General features: G+C 45.6%; 1 protein-coding gene across 1 annotated transcript in view; it reads left to right on the forward strand.

Annotated features, from left to right (window-relative positions):
• Positions 1 to 19177, forward strand: part of SENP6 (SUMO specific peptidase 6) — a 744657-nt gene that overhangs the window by 129387 nt on the left and 596093 nt on the right. The window contains exon 5 of the mRNA XM_078648082.1: positions 8261 to 8365. Coding sequence (XP_078504208.1) covers positions 8261 to 8365 — 105 coding nt within the window. The remainder of the gene's footprint in view (positions 1 to 8260; positions 8366 to 19177) is intronic.

Genomic DNA, 19177 nt, shown 5'->3' on the forward strand with positions numbered 1-19177 from the left:
GCAATATGCCTAAGCGAGGGGTCAACAGCATTGGACAATAAGTCCAAGGGAAAGGTAAACATCGTTAGTTTTGTTATAAGTGTAGTTATGTGGAGGTATAGTGATCAATATATTTATTAGAGTGATGATATGTACATAAAATGCTACACAAACTGGATCTACATAATGTGTAGTACCTTAATGTATTAAGAGGAACTAGTGTATAGAAGAAGGCAGCACAAGATTAATAAATAAGGGGTCGAATTCCAAGCATGAGATGAAGACATGATTTTGAGAAAAGTGAGATGTATGTTGAATCTGCACCAAAAAAAGAATGGTAACTCTGTGTTTTTTTTAATTTATTTAGAATCAGTCCTGAAGAAGGTCTATTATCAGAATACCGAAACGCCGCGTCGACTTTTTTGATTCTTTGTGGTTTTAATTGTATTTTTTAATAAAATGTATGACATGTGTTTTTAATATTGTGATAATGAAAAAAATTTTTTGTATTAGAATAAATCTTAAACGAGTTTTTACCAAACGCATAGTGTGGGGATCATCTCTCTTTTTCAATCTTCAATTTTTAATTTTGGTTTCCATCAAACACAGTAGTATTTGAGTAATAACTTTTTAGTTGTCCAGTTTGAACATATTGTGATAAGTTTAACACAAAGCCTTGTACCTTTGCCTTTCCCGCCCAATTGATGGCGTGCTGTCCTTTAGATAACAGGTCTACTCGAGTGAATACTCATTGAAATTGGACACCCTCAATTTGTCCATTTTCTGTGGGGACATTTCTTCTTTGAAAACAAAGCAGTAAGCAGCCATAAGAGCGCCAAAGGCAAATCAAAGTAAAAAAACAAGTGAAGTCATCATGGGTCACACCCGTTTTACGACCGCACCACGATTTTATAAGCACTGCTGGAGACTTAACAAGTTGACGCTTCTCTTTGAAGCAAAATTTAATATGATCTGTTATTATAATTTCAAATGTAAGAGAAATACCTAAGCGGGGGGAGCAGAAAAAATATCCTCATTAAATTGCATGGGGCGGAGGTAGATTATGAGGGTGAAAAAATACTAATTTTGGCTGAACGAAAACAGTCTGTTATTCCACACAAAAGTATTAAAATACTAATTTTGGCTGAACGAAAACAGTCTGTTATCCCACACAAAAGTATTCAAGTATGGTCACATCCGCATTTACAAGCCACTGAGAGTCGACTTGTCTGACTTCATTTCGCCAGTCAGCACGCATACAGAGGGTGGTCAGAACTGATTCCCTACTTCATAACGCGGCGCTGCTTGAGTCTAACGTGGGTGCAGACCACCCTTATATGGGGCGCATGGTGAGTTAAGGCTCCCTTGCTTACAATATGTTTTGCAATTTGACAGGCTAGATTTATGTTAAGAAACCATACAGAACTCTGCTTTGAGGCTTTCTTTCGAGACCCCCTTTCGATCATTTCAAGCTCGTGGTTTACTTGTAATGGCTTGTACTGCACATATTTAATTGCATTTTTGTACAGCATAACCTTAGCAACCAAAAAAAGCAGTCCACCTGCTGTACATAGAAGAACTGAGGAGCAGAGCGTCCATACAAAGAAACAAAGCAAAAAAAGATCAGATTAAAATAAACAGAACATATCACAGATGCCCATCTTCCTATCTTGAATAGAGCTAAGGCTATGAGTTACAGCCCTGTCCATTCTGGGAGTTGTAGTCCTTCTTGGTTCACTTCCGGTATCCAATTAAACCAATGCACCAAAAATCAATGGTTTCAAAATGTAAATCTCAGGATGAGAGGATGGCCTTGGTGACATAGAAGCTCAAGACTGGCTTTTGGGAGACTTATATAGGGTTGGAGAACGTCTGCAATCGAAAGGTTTAGATTGGATGCAGAAGAGGGGACCGTTTCAGAACTACAAGGAGAAAATAAATCCTGGTACAATTCTGAGGCCAAGAATGTGAGGAAGACCAAGAGGAAGCAGATTTGGGGGTTTAGAGCATTAAGCAGGATAGAAAATAGAAAGAGATCAGTAGAAGTATTAAAGGTGAAAGGGACAGAAGAGACGACGAAGCCGGACAAGCAGCCAGTGTGAAAATGGGATGCAAGTATAGTGCAGCAAAGAGAGGAGGTAGGGGAGAGACACAGGAGAACATCAAGAGAGCCTTAGAGAGGGGAAGAATAGGAAATGAATAACTGATATCTCTGAGGTCCAGGCAGAGCTTAACGTGCAGGAATGAGACGATACTGTGTATTTACTGGGATAAATTAAAAAGCCCTTCTGAAAACCAGGTGGAAACATCCTCAAGCTCCCCTACAGAGCTTTGTCCTGCTCTTGATATTTATTATTGACATGGTTGTGAGTATTCTAAAACCTGTGGGAAGAAGCGGCGGAAGAAACCAAGCCGCATGCGGGGGCTGAGCAAGTCCAGGGGTGTCGTACAGAAATTTAAAAAAAAGTAGGCCCGTGACAATGTGATAAAAGGCCCACTGGGCAGGAATGAGAGATAAGCCTGTTCTTAGTGGGATAAATTAAAAAGAACTTTTGAAAAAACGTGTTTTACCTTGGTGAAAACATCCTTAAGCTCCGCTGCATAGCTTTGTCCTGCTTGTGATATTTGACATTATTGCAGGCCTCTAATACATGTGAGAAGAGCCGGCAAAAACACCAAAGCTGTGTGCTGGGGCTGAGCAAGCCCGGGGGCGTTGTACAGAGATGTTAAAAAGTATTCCCGAAATAAATGTTATGAAGTGGTCGCTGCATATCTTTCCAGTACTTTAACAAGTTTAAAGAGGCATGACGCATGCCTGCTGCAATGGATAGAAGGAATAACAGAGCCACGTGGAAGCTAGCAAATGGCAAGCCTGTGGGTGGACTGAAGCCTCAAAAGTAGATACAGCTAGTCTCTCTTAAGACAGCGCATGCGCACCGTCTAGAGCCGAGACCTAAAACACAATTCCGGGCCCAAATAGTAGATGGTGGAATAATAAATAATGCACAGCATGGTAATAATGAAAATTCTTCAAGCTGCAAGACTATTCCCATAGGTAAGTAACCATTTTGGATTTTAAGTGGTGGTTTGCCTCCTTGCATTATGAGGGTAGTGAAAACTATTAGAGATAGGCTTGCAGGATGATACAATGTCACCTTCTTGGTGATGCATAATCACAGTTTGTCATTCAAAGGGCTCATTAATTATTAGGGAGATGATTGCCCTGAAGGGTTGCATAGGGTCATGACTGGGTGGGTTTCAGTTGGCTTGTTTGAGTTGTTTAGGAGTCCGCTTCTGCCTTTGTGGACTAAGTAACTTGCTTAAAAAAGAGACTTGGATAAACATGGCATGATCTGTGAGAGGGGTAACCAATGTGGCAGTGTCTAAAAGATCAGTTTAGTCTTCTATGATGACTGAAGAAGATCGTGAAGATATTCACTTGGTTGGCCTTGTATGCTAAGGCAGAGGAGCGTCACCCCACTGCTATTTCAGCAGTGCATAAAAGAAAATGATAATAACAGGACGGACGTTATTATATTATTTTTTCTATTCGCCACTTTGAGTTGGGACGGGGCTGGGCTCTGTGACGCCAGAGCTCAGTATGGAGTGCCCTTAAGGGCCGACCTAATCGTCATGCGCACTTAGTATGTTCTTCATGAGACGGTGTTGCACAGCCTTGTGGAGAACATATCCAACCTCTCAGGCACTTCCCGAACAACCAAACAGGTCGCTCAGACCAAATCATGATGCTGAGCAGCTCACTGTCTTGATTGACTGGGAAAGTCCGGTAGCATGGATGCTTCCAGTGCTTGCAGCAGATCTGAAGAGGACGAAGCAGAGGCGTGCGGCAGCCCGGCGTACTTAATCCAGAACCCCCACTCCCCCCGCCCAATCATGCCTGTTCCGAGGCAGCCGCCCCTTTATAACAATGTACGGTTGAGTGAGATTTGTTTTCTTTCTTCAGGCTAGTGTTAGTATGGGTCGAAATGCAGTCATTTTTGTAGCACTGCAAGTGCCACTGATTTCCTGGATCTCTACAGCAAAAAGTTTATTATACAGAGCCTTGAGTTGATATATGTAACACGTTTTAGGAAACTGGACTTTTGTTGCAGTAGGGTCACCAGCCCCCCTGCAGTAGTGTCACCAGCCCCCCCCCCCCCCGCCCGCCCCCCCCACAATTGCCTGGTTTGGAAGCAACTTTAACTATTGTGTACTGGGGTACCAAGTGCTGGTGGTCTTTCCCCAAAATAAGGTAATTGATCCCCAATTGGCCAGACCTTTAGCATTTCTGTAAGTCCTTAGTAAGTGGTACCCCTGGTACCTGGGGCATAGGTACTAAAGAGGCCACCTAGGAGCTGCAGCATATCTTCTGCCACTTTAAGGAACCCTGCACCAACAAACGGGCAGACTGCCTCTGCAGGCTGTGTGACAGGGTGCTCCAAAAAATAAACATGCCTCTTTACACTGCATGTAATATTTGTAAGTCACCCCTATAAATGTAGGACAAATAGCTGGTCAAAAGGTTTGTTTACACTCAAGTTAATGCCACCCCTAAGGTGTGCTACATGGAGTGAACAGGACTAGGAAAAGTCCATCTTGGTTTTTGGTGTATTTAGGTCTTCTGGGTTAGGGTTATATAGAGGGTGTAGTCGCCCTAAAGGTAGGTAGCCCATTGGCTACTACCGGACACTCACTGTAATGCCCCTAAGTACAGTATTTAGGTGGCACCCCGATACCAGAACTTCAGATTCGACTGGTTCAAAGAAGTGGACTAAAGAAGATTACTGACCCTTGGACAGAGGAACAATGACTGACTGCGCCAACCTGCCAGCTGCTCCCGATCGTTGTGGAGAAACCGACCCGTCCTGCCGCTGTACATACTCCAGGAAACCCGGAGGGCTGCCAGTGCTTCGCATATCGCCAGAGAACTCCCCTGGAGTGGAGGACCTACTCCTCTGCAGCCGCAGGGACCAAAGAAGCAAGGTCTGATACATAGTCATGTCGCTTACTGGGACTATAGATGTTGCAGCTGCCCAGGAAGAGGTCGCCATGCTCCCACATGTCAGAACCGTCCTTCCTTTAAGTGTGGAGATGCCAGGAGTGACCGGAGCTGCACAGTTGGCGTACCTACTCCTTGCAGCAACCAAGGCTTGTTGTGTTCTGCCTGGACACGGACACCAAGGAAGACCGACCTGTACGTTGAATGACTACAGTGACAGCGAGGCTCACATTGAGAGTGGCACAACTGTCATGTTTGCCCACCCCTCTTCTGCAAAACCATACTTGAAGAGAGCCTTCGCCTACTGTTACCTGACAGCTCAAGGTGCCTATGCACCTGCACCCCACAGCCAGAGTCTGACTGAAGTGATAGTGCCAAAGGGGTCCCAAAGCACTCAAAGGCTGAGCCCATTGTTGGGTTTGTCTAGACAACACTCCCAGTCACCACCTGCAGCCTCTTTATGCAGGCCCTCTCAACTACCAGTGTCTCCCACTGCACGGATCAGACACTTAAACGCACAACTGCACCCAAGCCCCACAGCCCGAGGAGAAGCGGACCAACAGTGTGCTACGTGCCTAAGCATCTCAACGACCAAACCCCCCTGTGAGTTTACCCAGACTTGTCTTTCAGTCCCAGCTTGAAGCATTTTTCTGACCGGGCTGTTCACCATTGAAGTGAACGGGGCACTCATCTCTGAAACACACCTCTGCATTCGGGTGCTCTAGAGCCTCCCGAAGTGACCTTTTGGGGTTCCCCATTCTCAACTCAAGTCTAGGAGAAGGATTCTGTATGTCGCTGACAAGTACCCAAATGCAGTATATGTTTTCCCCTCATAGGATAACATTACTGCTCCAGAAATTCCACTGTGTGGACTTTTGAAACCTGAAAAAATTCCTTACATGAAAAGTACTTACCCAATTCCGATGTTCTTGGTATCTAAATTCATATAAAAATCTGTGGTGTTTTTTATAAATTGGTGTTGTATTTCTTTGAGTGTGTGTCTCACTTACTGACTTTGTGTGTGTGTAATAAATGCTCAGCACTACCCTCTGATGAGCCTAACTCCTCACCCACACTACCACAAAAGAGCATTTGGGTTATCATTTGTGCCTCTGTCAGCCAATTGGGGTTTGCCTGGACTCCTTACACAATGCACCTCATTTTGGCCCACTATATGAAGCGCCAGTTTCCTCCCCAAGTAAGGCCATGTTTATTTATTTTATTTAAAACATTTATATAGCGCAGCTATCACCTTACAGGTATCCTGGCGCTGAGATAACTCCTAAGAAAGATGCACTGGGAGACAACAGTTGAATAATCAGCAGTTAACATTTTGGAAACAGCCAAGTTTTGACCCGTTTCCTAAAAGGGAGAAGTTCATTTGTTTGACGGACATCCAAAGGCAAGCTATTCCAAAGTTTAGCTGCTGCAACCCTAAAAGATCTTCCTCCTGTCCTGACTTTTTTAAATCTCGGTACTTTGACAAGACAGGCCGTTGTAGATCGGAGGGCTCTGGTTGGAATGTACCAGTCAAACATAGATTGCAAGGGGCCGGGCCCGACTCCATGCAAAGCTTTAAAAACAAGACAGAGAGATTTAAAAGCAACTCGCTGTTTCATAGGGAGCCAATGAAGCTCAGCCATTGCCGCAGTGGCCGAGGATCTCCTAGGCCAGCCCAGGGCCAGTTTGGCAGCAGCTGTTTGAACTCTTTGGAGTCTGTCTAGCAGCACAGACGGGGCCTCGAGCAACAGCGCATTGCAATAGTCAAGGCGACTAAGAATGGTGCACCTGACTATTAAGGCCCGGGCCCGTGAGGGAAGGAGTGGCAAGATCTTACGAAGTGAGCGAATAAGGGCAGAGCAGGTGGACACTGTTTTCGCAACCCGGGCTTCCATGCTGAGTTTGTTGTCCATCATAACACCCAGATTGCGAACGGTGGTGACCGGCTGTGGCTTTTCCAGGGTCTCAGGGGGCCAAAACTCCGCCGGGAACGGGCGAGGAATCCGACTTCCGGCACAGAACAGAACCTCGGTTTTGGAGGCGTTGAACTGTAGGGAGTTATTGTGTAGCCAGCCAGCCGTGTATCGCAGACAGTCATGAAACGACTCCAAAGGAATCTATTCCTCACCCTCCCAAGAGAGGATGAGCTGAGTGTCGTCGGCATAGTTAATTGCTTTTAGCCTGTGGGATTTTATTAACGTAATCAGTGGTTTTAGGTAGACGTTAAATAAAATCGAGCTGATGGACGAGCCTTGGGGCACCCCATGGATCACCGGGGAGAAGGCCGATTGAAACGGGGGGAGGGACACAGCCTGCTTCCTATCCCGCAGGAAGGAGTGAAACCAATGCAGGGCAGTGCCGCCCACCCCGGCCTCTTAGTCTCTCCAGTAGAATCACGTGATTGACCGTATCGAATGCGGCAGACAGGTCCAACAGGATCAAGGCTACTGCCTGGCCCCTGTCTGCATGCATACGAAGGTCCTCCATGGCAGTAAGTAGAGCTGTTTCAGTGCCATGGGCTGGACGAGAGCCGAATTGTATTTCGTCCAGGAAATGATTCTGCTCCAGATGTTTGGAGAGACACGAGCTCACCCAGCGCTCGGCAATTTTTGCCGGGAATGGTAACGGAGATTGGTCGATAATTCTGTAGACACTCAGGATTCAGAGAGGGTTTCTTCAACAGTGGCCTAATGAGAGCCTGCTTCCAGGGGGCAGGAACTAGGCCACTGCTCAGGGATTGATTGCAAATCCTGCAGAGAGTGGGAAAGAGTTCCTCTCCGGATGCCTTCCAGTTTTTAGGGGGAATGGGGTCGAGAGGAGAGCCCGAGGAAATCCCTTGAACCAGTCTGTCAAATTCCACCTCAGTAATGGAGGGAAACTCCCACAAGCAGTCCATAGGCTGGCACCCTGGGCTCGCTGCTCCATAATCAATGATGACGACCTCAGGGCCGGTGGGGCCGACCAATTTGGGGGAGATGCTCAGGTTTCGAATGATCGTCTCGATTTTTTCTTTGAAGAACAGCGCAAGATTGTCGCAAAGGGGTTGTGTGGGATAATGGAAGTGTGCATGATCCTGCAAGTTTTAATCCTTAAGTTGAATGAGAAAGGATTAGCTGTCGTACACAATATACATGTTTTTGTTCTCTGTAAAAAAACATTGTGAGATCATTATATACACCCATAGCTTTATTATCCTTTATTGGTAATTGTGGTTTTATACATTGTTATTGGTTTTATTGCTAATGATGTCTATCAACTTAGCTTTTTTCTTTATGTTCACAGTGACAATACCCAAAATATGTCTGTATCACAAGGAACAATACTTCACGGTAGACGTTTTCACCATGCAAACTCGCAGTTGTCCGCAGTGAAAACTGCAGCACAAAGGTAACAGAAACTCACTTTGAACTCTTTCGTTTTCTGGTTTACTACAGTTAATAAATGTTACCTCCGCATTTCATAAGTTGAAAAAACACTGGCCATATTTTCCAGCTCAAAATAGTCTACAACAGGGCCAGCATCTCCCAGAGCTACTCTGCACCCTTAGTCGCAGCGCACTTATGGTAGTTACTGTCTGGGTTGGTAGGAATTCCCTTCCTTTCAAACAAAATGTTTCAGGACTTAATGAACATATATTTGTTTACCCTGAACATGGAAGAAAAATGGTTTCTCGTGGTGAGGTTGTTAAAGTACATTTTTAACACTTATTTCTTTGATCAAAAATCATGCATTCCATTCTATGGGAAAACTTGTCAAAGTTGTAACCATTGCTGGGCAACCCGTTCTCTGTTGTCTGGTTTCGCTAACCTATGGGTCAGCTTTGCAAATTGGACTTGGGTAGATAATGCCCCTACCTAATCATTTTCTGTGCTTTTCTCCTGATCCCCTGAGAGTGCTCCAGAGTTTTCTCTCCTTTTTGTTAAGCCATCTGCCTACATTGTCATTAGTCTCAAAACGTGGCTTTCATCTCTTTTTCCCCACAATGTGTAAGTGACCACTCAAAATTGAGCACATGGATTGAGGTTTGACACCTCGCCTAATGGTCCCTTGATGCTGAGATTACCTCTTAGTGTCAAGCTTAAGTAGAGGTACTTAATGTTAAGGAAGGGCCTGTATTTGATCTTGATTTATCTGTCAAGACACTGATATGATTTGGTTATTGCTGGCTTCGAATGCAAAATCTGTGGTAGAGAATTTACATTCCTTATTGACAGATTTATGAATGGTGTGGATTTGCACTGTAATTATAATTTACCACTGGGGCATTTCTGTTGGCTTGAAAGGGATTTTTTTCTGGTTGTCCCATGTCGGGCTCATCTGCAAAAGTTAGGAAACAGCCACAAACTTGGCAAATATTAGTGGGTACTCCTGGAATGAATGTGCTTTCGTGTGGGAAAGGGAGTAAAAATCCCCAGAAAATTGATGGAGCTGCATGTTGAAGTATTTTTTCACATGTATGTTTTTCCCTGGGAGCAAAAAACATAGCAAAAGTACTTTAATGTGATGTTTTTGCTTGTGGAAATTTCAGCGTGCAAAACTGTATGTACACATTTCTTTGTGTATTAATAGCAGCATATTGTGGCTTCTCAGGAGATGGTATGCTATTGTTACATCACATACAGTACATCGCAAATAAATTCATCAGTTTTTTTCATGGCGGATAGGTTCCTCGAGGGTCCCCTTTAGTACTTTTACACTATTTGGTTAATGTGCGTGTGTATGTATGAAAACATATATTTTTACGTTTATATATAGATTTTTTTAATGTTCTGTCTCTTAAGAGTCTTTAGTGTTAATTGGTAGTGAAGTGTTTATATAGTTTGGAGATGGATTTTGAGGTTTGGTGGATGGGTAGTGTTAAGGCATAGCACAAGGTTGTCCGTACCATGCCTCTTTATGCTTTTTTTTGGGAAAACTTTTTTATTTTTAGGACGCGGGGACAGAGTCCGTGACTGCTCTAAATGCTGTAATGGCTGCCACAACATTTTCTTCAGCGGTTGTTGCTGGCCAATAAGATATTATGTGTATTAGTATAGTGCCCAAGTCACCTGGGAGGGTATACTGAAGCTGGAGCTTTAGGAACGATGAAGGTGACAGCTGGATCTGGTTCTGCGTATGTGGATGAAGGGGTGTGCAAGGAGGAGCCTGGGTGAGCGGAAGTGTCAAGTAGTTTTGTGGAAGTTTATGCCGTTGTTGTGGTACCTGGGGCCAGTGTTGTATGATGCTTAATATGTGTGCGTGATAATTTAGAAGAGTGCTAGTTTTTGTATTGGGTGCCAGTGGAGCTCCTCGAGGTCAGTGGTAATGGGAGTGCGGGGTGGGAGATGAGTGTGAGAAGTTGGCCTGGTATATGGTACTCACTAGTTCTAGTGATTACCTTGCACCAGTCCAAACAACCCTTATGGTGATGGTTGCAAGTCAACCTTATAGACCAGCTATCCTAGTGGTAGCGTGGACAGAACAGTCTTGGGCTAAAAGACTCTTGAGGGTGTGTAAAGCCAGCTGTTTTACCATATGTAACCCCTTGAATATCAAATGAAAGGACACCACACAGGATATATATAACATATATATGTATTTATTCACTAACACTCTCCTCTGAACTCTTTGAGGTCAGAGGCAAAAGCACATAACAAGTTACACTTAGAAATACTTTAAATAGCACAATTTACAGTTAGGCCCTATGGGCGCGTAAAACCATATATTAGGTAAGTGGTATAAGAACTACGACTTGGGAAAGGAAGAGGCCTAGGGATTCGTTAGGGCTACTCTATCTGACCCTTAGGTTAGGAGTAGGAGGCCCACAGGCGGCGCGTGCAGTGTCAGTACACTCACGCGCGAGTCAATAGAAAGTCAATGGGAACTTAAAAAGGTAAGTAACAAAGATTTAGGACGCTTCCGGTCTAACTAGGAATGTACAACTACCAAAACTAGACACTAGGATAGTCAATCCCTACAGGAGCACCGAAGTACTCGCGTTACCTCACCCACGGGCTGCGGGTGCATAGGTGTCAGTGTGTCAGGTTTTCTTGTTGATTCCTATGGAGCCTTGGAAGAAGATGCTGCAGGTGACCAGGAGGAAGATGTCCGGGTGGATCCAGGATGAAGAGGACCTGAAAGCAGAGGGGACAGAGTCTAGGTCACTAGCCAGTGACCGGGTGGAACTAGGGAGGAACCAGACGTCGTCGAGGAGCAATCAGGTGCAGATGTGAAGTTTGTCGTTGCAGCCACGCAGACCAGGAGGCGTCGAGGACGACCAGGTGCTGGAGAGGAGCTGTCCCACGAAGGTTCTCTCAGAGGGAGGTGTCGACTTCAAGATTGGAGCCAACAAGCCTAAGCAAAGGCAACCCACGCAGGATACACAAAGAGCTTCTGGTGCAGACCAGGAGGGTCTGAGGTACTTCACCTCTTCAGGAAAGCAAGTGCCAGTCTGGAGCAACCAGACCAACAATGGATTGTCAAAGGAATCGTCGTCACAGGCCTACTAGCCAACTGGCCAGCAACCGGGACAACGCGTCAAGCAGAACACAAGCAGAAGGGCCCCACGTAGATCTCGTGGAGTGTGGAGGGCTGGTCTTCGGTGCAGGTGGAGCTCGGTGTCGGGGTATCTCAGTCCCCTGTGCACAGCTTTGAGGATGCCTCAGGAGCTGCGCTGTTAGCAAGGTGAAGACTTTCCAGGTTGCCCGGTTTCACGGATTCCAACGCCTTCCACGTTGCTCAGCTGTGCTGGAGTCGTGCAGTGGGTTCAGAGGAGTCCTGGAGTCGAGGTCTTGTCAAGCTCTGCGCTCGAGTTCCGGCGGGAACGGGGACAAAGCAAGCCGTCGAGTTGCTGGATGGTGCCTGGTTTCCCAGGGTGGTCACTCCTTCGCCACAAGGGAGATTCTTCAGTCTTCAAGTCAGTTGAATGTCGAAGGGTCCAGAGTTTCGTTTCAAGTTTCAGTTTGGGATCAAATCTAAAGTCTCCAGGGTCAGCTCCTATCTTTATACAACTAAAGGGGGCTGGTTTACTCACTAGGTCCCTCCTATGGGTGGGACCAGGAAGGGGGTGGTTACACCCCCTTTCCTTTGTGCAGTTTCGCGCCAGAGTTGGGGCTGGAGTGCCCCAGCAACCGGTTTGAACTGGGGTATGCATGGAGCACCTAGTGTGCCCCAGGCATGTCTCATTCTATCCAGCCCTCCCTGTCCCAATACACAAAATCCTGTCTGGGGTGGTGCTCGCACCTCTCCAGGCAGGAAACCTATTGTCCAAGCCTCCTTTGCTGGAAGGACTCCCAGCAGCAGGAGGTCAGACTTGTGTCTGTGGCAGCAGCATCCATTTTGTGATGCTGGGGCTCGGGTTAACTTTAACCGGGATAGTCAGAACTAACATGTCTTCTCCCTCTAGAAGGGTGGAATGCTCCCCCCGTCGCCAGAATTGGTGAGGGGGTAGTATTCCAAAGCGTATGACACCTTACACAACATGTTTAGATAAAGCCAAACCAAAGTTAGCATTAAACCGCGAGGATTATAATGCACTTGAGTATGTGGTATGGCGATATCATAGAACAGCTATAAGGACATGGTTCCGTAAGCTGAAGACAGGCTCAGCTCATGCTAGAGCACCATCTCACACATAACCAAGCACTCTACCTCCAGGGTTGTTAAGGCCGGCAATAGGAGTGACTTATAGGTTACTGTGTGTCTATATGTAATGGTAGATATAGGAATACTATACCTAAGCAAGGGGTGATTACACACCCTTGCCCCAGCTGAGGGATCAGCCAGTTGTGTCCGTTTGAGTGGCCAGCCAGGGGTGGCATAATACATGCTGCAGCCCCTGGTAGGCCTTGGTTACACCTATGCCCGGAGTACCTAAGGTACACTTCTACAGGGGCTGACAAGGTGAACCAATTCTCAATTGTGTATGTACCTAGAGTACATGGTTAGAATTTAGAGAGAGTGCATCTGGGCTGTGGGTCTGATTTGCAGGCCCACAGCCACATCTAAGTCGAAAACCAGTAAAGCAAAAGCAAAAAGTGGGGGTGACCATAGGAAGCAGATCCTACACTCCTACAATGAGGGTGAGCCTGGCCGCTAAGTGTTGTATGGTCTGGAGTCTTCTGGTCATTTGAGACTTGATTCCAGCATAGCGTGTTGCTGAAGTCCAGTTTGCTGGTGATGAGGGCTTGGGTGACCGTTCTGCAAATATTGGTGGGGAGCTATTTGAATATCTTTTTGAACATCTGCAGTGTGTGGTAGCAGGAGAAGGAGACTATTTACTTGAACGTTCATGGTAAGCCTGTTGTTGATTACTCTTCAGAGATCGCATCGTACCGTAGTAGGTCCCGCGGTTCCCCGTTGGCTGATGAGTAAAAAATAAAAGGTTTCCTCAACCAATGAGAGTTGAGAATCAAGTATTTTTTAAATTTGTGAGATTGCAGGAGTCCCGTGGTACATTACGGTCCAGATATGACCAACTTTTTCACGAGATTAACTCCCCTTGAAAAGCAAATTTACCAAACTACTGAATTATCTAGACCAGATAATGAAAAGCATGCTTTTTGTAATTCTGTTGTTTTTAGGTCTCTCCTAGGCAGTGCTTGCGCTCTCTCTTCGAGACCTGCTGTATTCAGGATATGGGCATGAATATCCGCCTACTTTCCGCCCATCTTGGTAATTTGCTTCTGTCACTGTCCTTTGTAAATGGTGGCTTTTTATTGGTCAGTAGGCTTAGTAGTCTAATTGTAAACTCTCATGAGGACACCCCATGTTAAGTGTTGTTACTTGGTAGGTTTTAATTACAGCCTCTGAGCACTATTTTCTTAAATGGTTTTAAGCAGACAGGACACACTCGGTGACACACAGAGCACTTCCAGCAGAGCATGCCCGAGGCAGCACTTTATCTTTTATTATGGCGGGCGCGCCTTTCTTTTATTCTCCACTGCCCAGCTCGCAAGGTGATTTTTACTTTGCCAAACGCTGTTGCAAACAGGTCGCGCTCAATGACACAAAACGCTTCCAGCAGGGCGTGCACGAGGCTGCACTAAACTTTTTATTCTGGCGGCTGCGCCTTTTTTTTTTCTCCATCGCGCGGCTCGTAGGGTGACTTTCACTTTACCAAATGCTGTTGCAGGCAGGTCACGCTCAGTGAGACACTGAGCACTTCCAGCATGGTATGCCCGAGGCCGCACTTTCGTTTATTATGGCGGCTGTGCCTTTCTTTTATCCTCCAAACTCAGGCCCCATAACCGGGGCACACAGATACAGCCTGCAACGCCTTCTGCTGCTTCGGTGTGCTGTCGCGGAATGCACAGTGCTGGCCACGTACCCGAGGCACACCAACATCGCCCGCACTTCATAAATACAAGTGCTATCAGGCCAGGGCAATTTTGACTGCCGGCCTTACGCCTACCTGAGTAGCAGAGGGGGGAGACCAGTTTTATTGACTTTCTAACCTACGAGGTTGTAAAATAACGTTCCCAACATGAGAAGAGGTAACTGGGATACTTTTTGCTGTATTGTATTGCGCACTGATTTGGTTTTGGTGAAAGTGCGAGTGCTTTCACAAACAGTGTTACTTTGTTTTCTTCAAGCAGCATATTACTCTTGTTTTTCTTGGAAAGGCTTCTTAACTTGACATCCATGACTGTACAACCTAATATACAACGTTCTACATTCTCTTGCAGTGGTTGCACGACTGCACACATTGAAAGCTCATTGTTGTAGCAGTTGTTTAGTGAGCTGAGCCCTTGCTGCAATTGGTACCTTGCAAACATGTCTCATAGTGTAAAAGGGTAATCTACCTGCTGCAGAAAGATAGAGCCCCTAGGGCCACCCACTTGCAGTTCTGGTGGGTGGACTATATTGCTCTTCATGATAGTGATTCGTTACTGTTAAAAACATTTTATTAAAATGCCTATAAGTCTTTGTAAAAAAGCAAAATCCTCAGACAAATACTGCCCTATTGCTCTCTAATTGTTTTATCTGTAATATCTTTTGTTTTCACCCCCGTCTCACCCATACCTCTCTGTCTGTCTCTCTCTGCTTGAATACCACACCGATGGATTGCTACAGAAAATCCACATCATTGTTTTTAAGAGTCCTTAGTGCTGTATAAGTATATGTTCTGGTCATCCTTGAATACTTAATATTGTCACCTCAGAATGCACGTCAGGAGTCATGTGTACTGTTTCATCTTCAACAAATTAATGGGTATGTGATTTCAACCCAAAGGTAATGGCTGGGTGTGATCCCTTTTCGGGTAACTGGCTCCTCTGTCGCTCCTTATATACTGCTCAATACTTTCTAAAACTGTTCATTCTTGCTGTATCCTACTGTAAATAACCGCTAGCAAGAATGAAGGGAGTTGCAATTGCATGTATGCTGCTGTATAGGAAAATGTACCAATTTCTATTTATTTTATCATCGGAAAGGAATATGTGGGTTCCGTGGAAATCATTTTTAGGTTGAGCCTTGGCAGCACATGCGCTGCTCTGCGAGCCATGGTGTAATGGAGTATGTACTTGAAGCCCTGCCCACACTCCGCCCATATTTGTCATTTGCTTGTGTCACTGTCCTTTGTAAATGCTGGCTTCTGATTCTTTATTAGGCTTCTTAGTTCCTCCTTAGTACAGCCTTGTCTTCATTTGTATCCTCCCATGAGGACTGGTCCTTTTACTTCAGTTGTTACACAGTACGTCTTCTTTAGTCTGTAAGCACTATTTTCTTTAATGAGTTTCTCTTACTGCAGGATGGCAGGAGGGTTTCACATGCGCAGTTGTGACCACTGGCTTTTTTTTAACTCGAACAAACTGGGAGCTCTTCAGGGCCATGGGAGACAGTAGGGGACAACTCAGTTATGCCTTTAGGGAGGTCAAAGGTGTTTTATGTAAATTCCACTAGATCTGGCGTGTTTATTTTCTGAATGAACATCTATGTTATACATGAATATGGTTTAGGTTTGCTCCTCTGCTCACTTGCTAAAGACAATGACTTCAACAAAGGGCTCTTGCCCACTTTTCTTGATTTTGCTCCTGTATGAAATGGATCCAAAAATGAAAAACTCTTTGGTTGCAAATGTCACTTTGGAGACACTCTCCCGCAAGCGCCAACCTGACTGGAAGGTATTAGTGAACTTTACTGAGCAGTTTGCTAGTTCCAAAATGGCAGCTCGCTGCACTTTGCTCCTCGGCTCAGATAACCTGTAGAGGGGGTGCTTTCACCCTCAGTTTAACGTTGCTCTCGCTCATTTGCTTTGCTCCCCCTGCCCGCCACTTTGCTTGGTCAATCGTTTGCTTCCATATGACCTCTGTGTCCCTTTCCCCACTGCGCCATCAGTTTTGCTTCTACCACATCGCACCCTCAGTTTTGCTTCCCCACACCCTCCTAGTCAGTGTTCCTTCTGCTACCTTCTATTTGCAACCTCCCCCCATCCCCCCACAGACTTTTAAACAAGCTTTTGGAATGCAATAGGTCTTGAATTTGCAAACGTTTAGGCTATTGGCATTGTAAATTACAATACCTTTTGATTAATGTTTTAAAAAACAAAACATACATAAAAGGCATTGTCATTTAAAATGCTAATAGCTCAAATTTGCGCAAATGCAAGACCTATTGCATTGCAGATGCTTGTTAAAAGACTGCAGTTGCTAATTGGAAAAAATATTTTGACAGCAGATCAGGACTCGCTGGTCCATCAAGTTTTGCAGGGGGCACCTCTGATTTGTTTGCCTATTTTTTTTTTTTACATTTATTTTTCTTTGCATTTGTAACACACCAAAAAAGAAAACCGCAATTACATTCAACAAGACAAATCAGCAAGCAGTATACTGTCAGCAAGTCATGAGTGTTCTGACTATCCGCATCACATATAGCATATATCGGACAAAATTAATAGCAGTACATTACACTATTACGATGTTGGACAATAAAAGATGTCTTGCGTTCAGACTGTTTTAGTAATCTGCAGTGGGATTCTGGACACTAGTGCCGAGGAGGGGCTTAGGTACCAGGTTTACGTGCTAAAGGTCGTCTAAATTCACAGTATTTAGCCAGTCTACAAGTGGCTCCCAAAAATCACGGGGGCGGGGTCGCTCTGGCAGCTGTTCCCAATACACTTCTAATTGCGCTTTACAATGTGTAACACTTATGACCCAATTTCTTGTGGTTGGCGGTCGAGACGCCCTCCAATGAATAGCGACTTGGCGTTTGGCCATGACCTGCAACATCGCGGTTAGCCACTTCAGTTTGGGGGGAATATCAGTGCTGTCACCCAGCAACGCCTCCAGCAGAGTAGCTGATGACCAGTAATGGCCCGTATGTATTGCAATATGCGTATCCAAAAAGTAGCAACCGGCCGGCAATTCCATTCCACATGCAGGAAGTTCGCTTGTGTGTCACCACAGCGCCAGCAGCGATCATCCGAGCTCGGGCCCATTCGGTGTAGCTGCATCGGAGTCCGATACATGCGATGTATATATTTAAAGTGGATTAACCTTAGCCGGTAATTAGAGGATAGTAGTCTCAACTGTCCACAGATCGATTTCCTTTGGTCGTCTGAAATGTTCGTACCCGTCTTGATCTTCCACCCTACTTTGGCCTCAGGGGTGATTCTCTCTGCATAGTGTTATATATGCGGGTGATCAATGTGCGGCCGTGTTTGATCGCAAGTATGTTTTCTAGTGCAAGGGTCTGGGGGGGTAGGAATGTGGTAAACCTATTCCTGCAGGAAGAATGCAGCTGATAATATAGAAGCATGTCTGCTGCTGTGGGGGGAGTCTGTCCACACATCTGTTCCAATGTCAGGAAGGTGTCTGCGGGAAATAGGTACTTGCCTTTGCATACCTTTAGCTGTGTCGCTCTCTCACGCGCCCTACGGTTTCCTAGCGGGGGTATTTGCGGATGACTCGCTATCTGTATCGAGGGGGCGTACAACGTATCGCGCTTTGCTCTTTTACGCTGACCTGCCCAAGCCCAGCGTAGCGCCTCCACTGTGTTGACCTCATCTCGCGGTCTCTTGGATGGTTGGAAAACGGGAGCGATCAGTGGCAGTGGTGCTGCTCTATCCATTTCTATCGCTACATGTGGTTGAAAGGGTGTAGGGTGTACCCAATAGTGTAAGAAGTGCGCCTGTGCTCTGTAAGCATACAGTAAAAAAGTCCGGTGCGATCAGTCCCCCTTGGGATTGGGGTAGGGTAAGTATCTCCCATGCTATCCTGGGTTGTTTCCCGGCCCATACTAATTTGATCATAAGGGAACGTAGTGTTTTGAAAAAGTGTGTTGTTAATGGTATGGGGATGTTAACAAAAAGATATAATAGTTTGAACAGTATGATCATTTTGGTCAGTGCAACGCATCCTATCAGTGAGCGGGTAGTGTCTTCCATCGGTGTACCCTCTCTGTGATCCAGTTGATTGTCCTACTGTTGTTTTAGGACCACAGTTCATTCAAATCATTACTGAGCCACATTTCCAAATACCACGTTGGTCCTTCCACCCAAGAGATGGGGTACTCCGTCTCAAAGGGGCGAGTGCCTGGGTTAAGGGGAAGATGACAGACTTGCTCCAGTTTATGCGCACCCCGCAGAGTTCCCCATAGCGGATCAGCTCTCTCGTCATGGGTGCCAGGTTTTCCCTGGGGTCGGTCATATAGAGTATAATGTCGTCGGCGTATAGGGAGATTGACAGACCCCATGGTGTAAACCCTATGCTGCGGTGTGCATGGTGTTGTCGAATACGGGCTGTAAATGTTTCTGTTGCGATGGCAAAAAGTAGGGGTGAAAGGGGACAGCCCTGTCTCGTCCCCCTGGTTATATTGAAGCGTTCTGAGACCAGTCCGTTCACCCGTATGCGCGCTGTGGGCATCTTGTATAATAATTGTATCTGTTTGATAAATATAGGGCTAAGACCTATTCGGTGTAACAGCGGAAAAAGGGAGCTCCATCAAGAGAGTCAAATGCCTAAGTGGCATCCAGCAAACCAGATTGCCGGGACGTGTGGTGCCAAATAGTGCATTAAAGCGAATATTGTGCGGAGGTTATGAGCTGTAGACCGTCCCGGTGTGAAACCAGATTGATCTGGTAAAATTATTTGGGTGAGCAAGGGTTGCATTCGGGTAGCTAAAAGTTTTGTGAACATTTTTACGTCCATATTTATTAACGAGTTTGAGTGATAGGAATCACAGTGGGTGGGGTCCTTGTCTGGTTTTAAAATTGTTATAATA

Source organism: Lissotriton helveticus, chromosome 6 (assembly GCF_964261635.1).
Source record: "Lissotriton helveticus chromosome 6, aLisHel1.1, whole genome shotgun sequence".
NCBI lineage: Eukaryota > Metazoa > Chordata > Amphibia > Caudata > Salamandridae > Lissotriton > Lissotriton helveticus.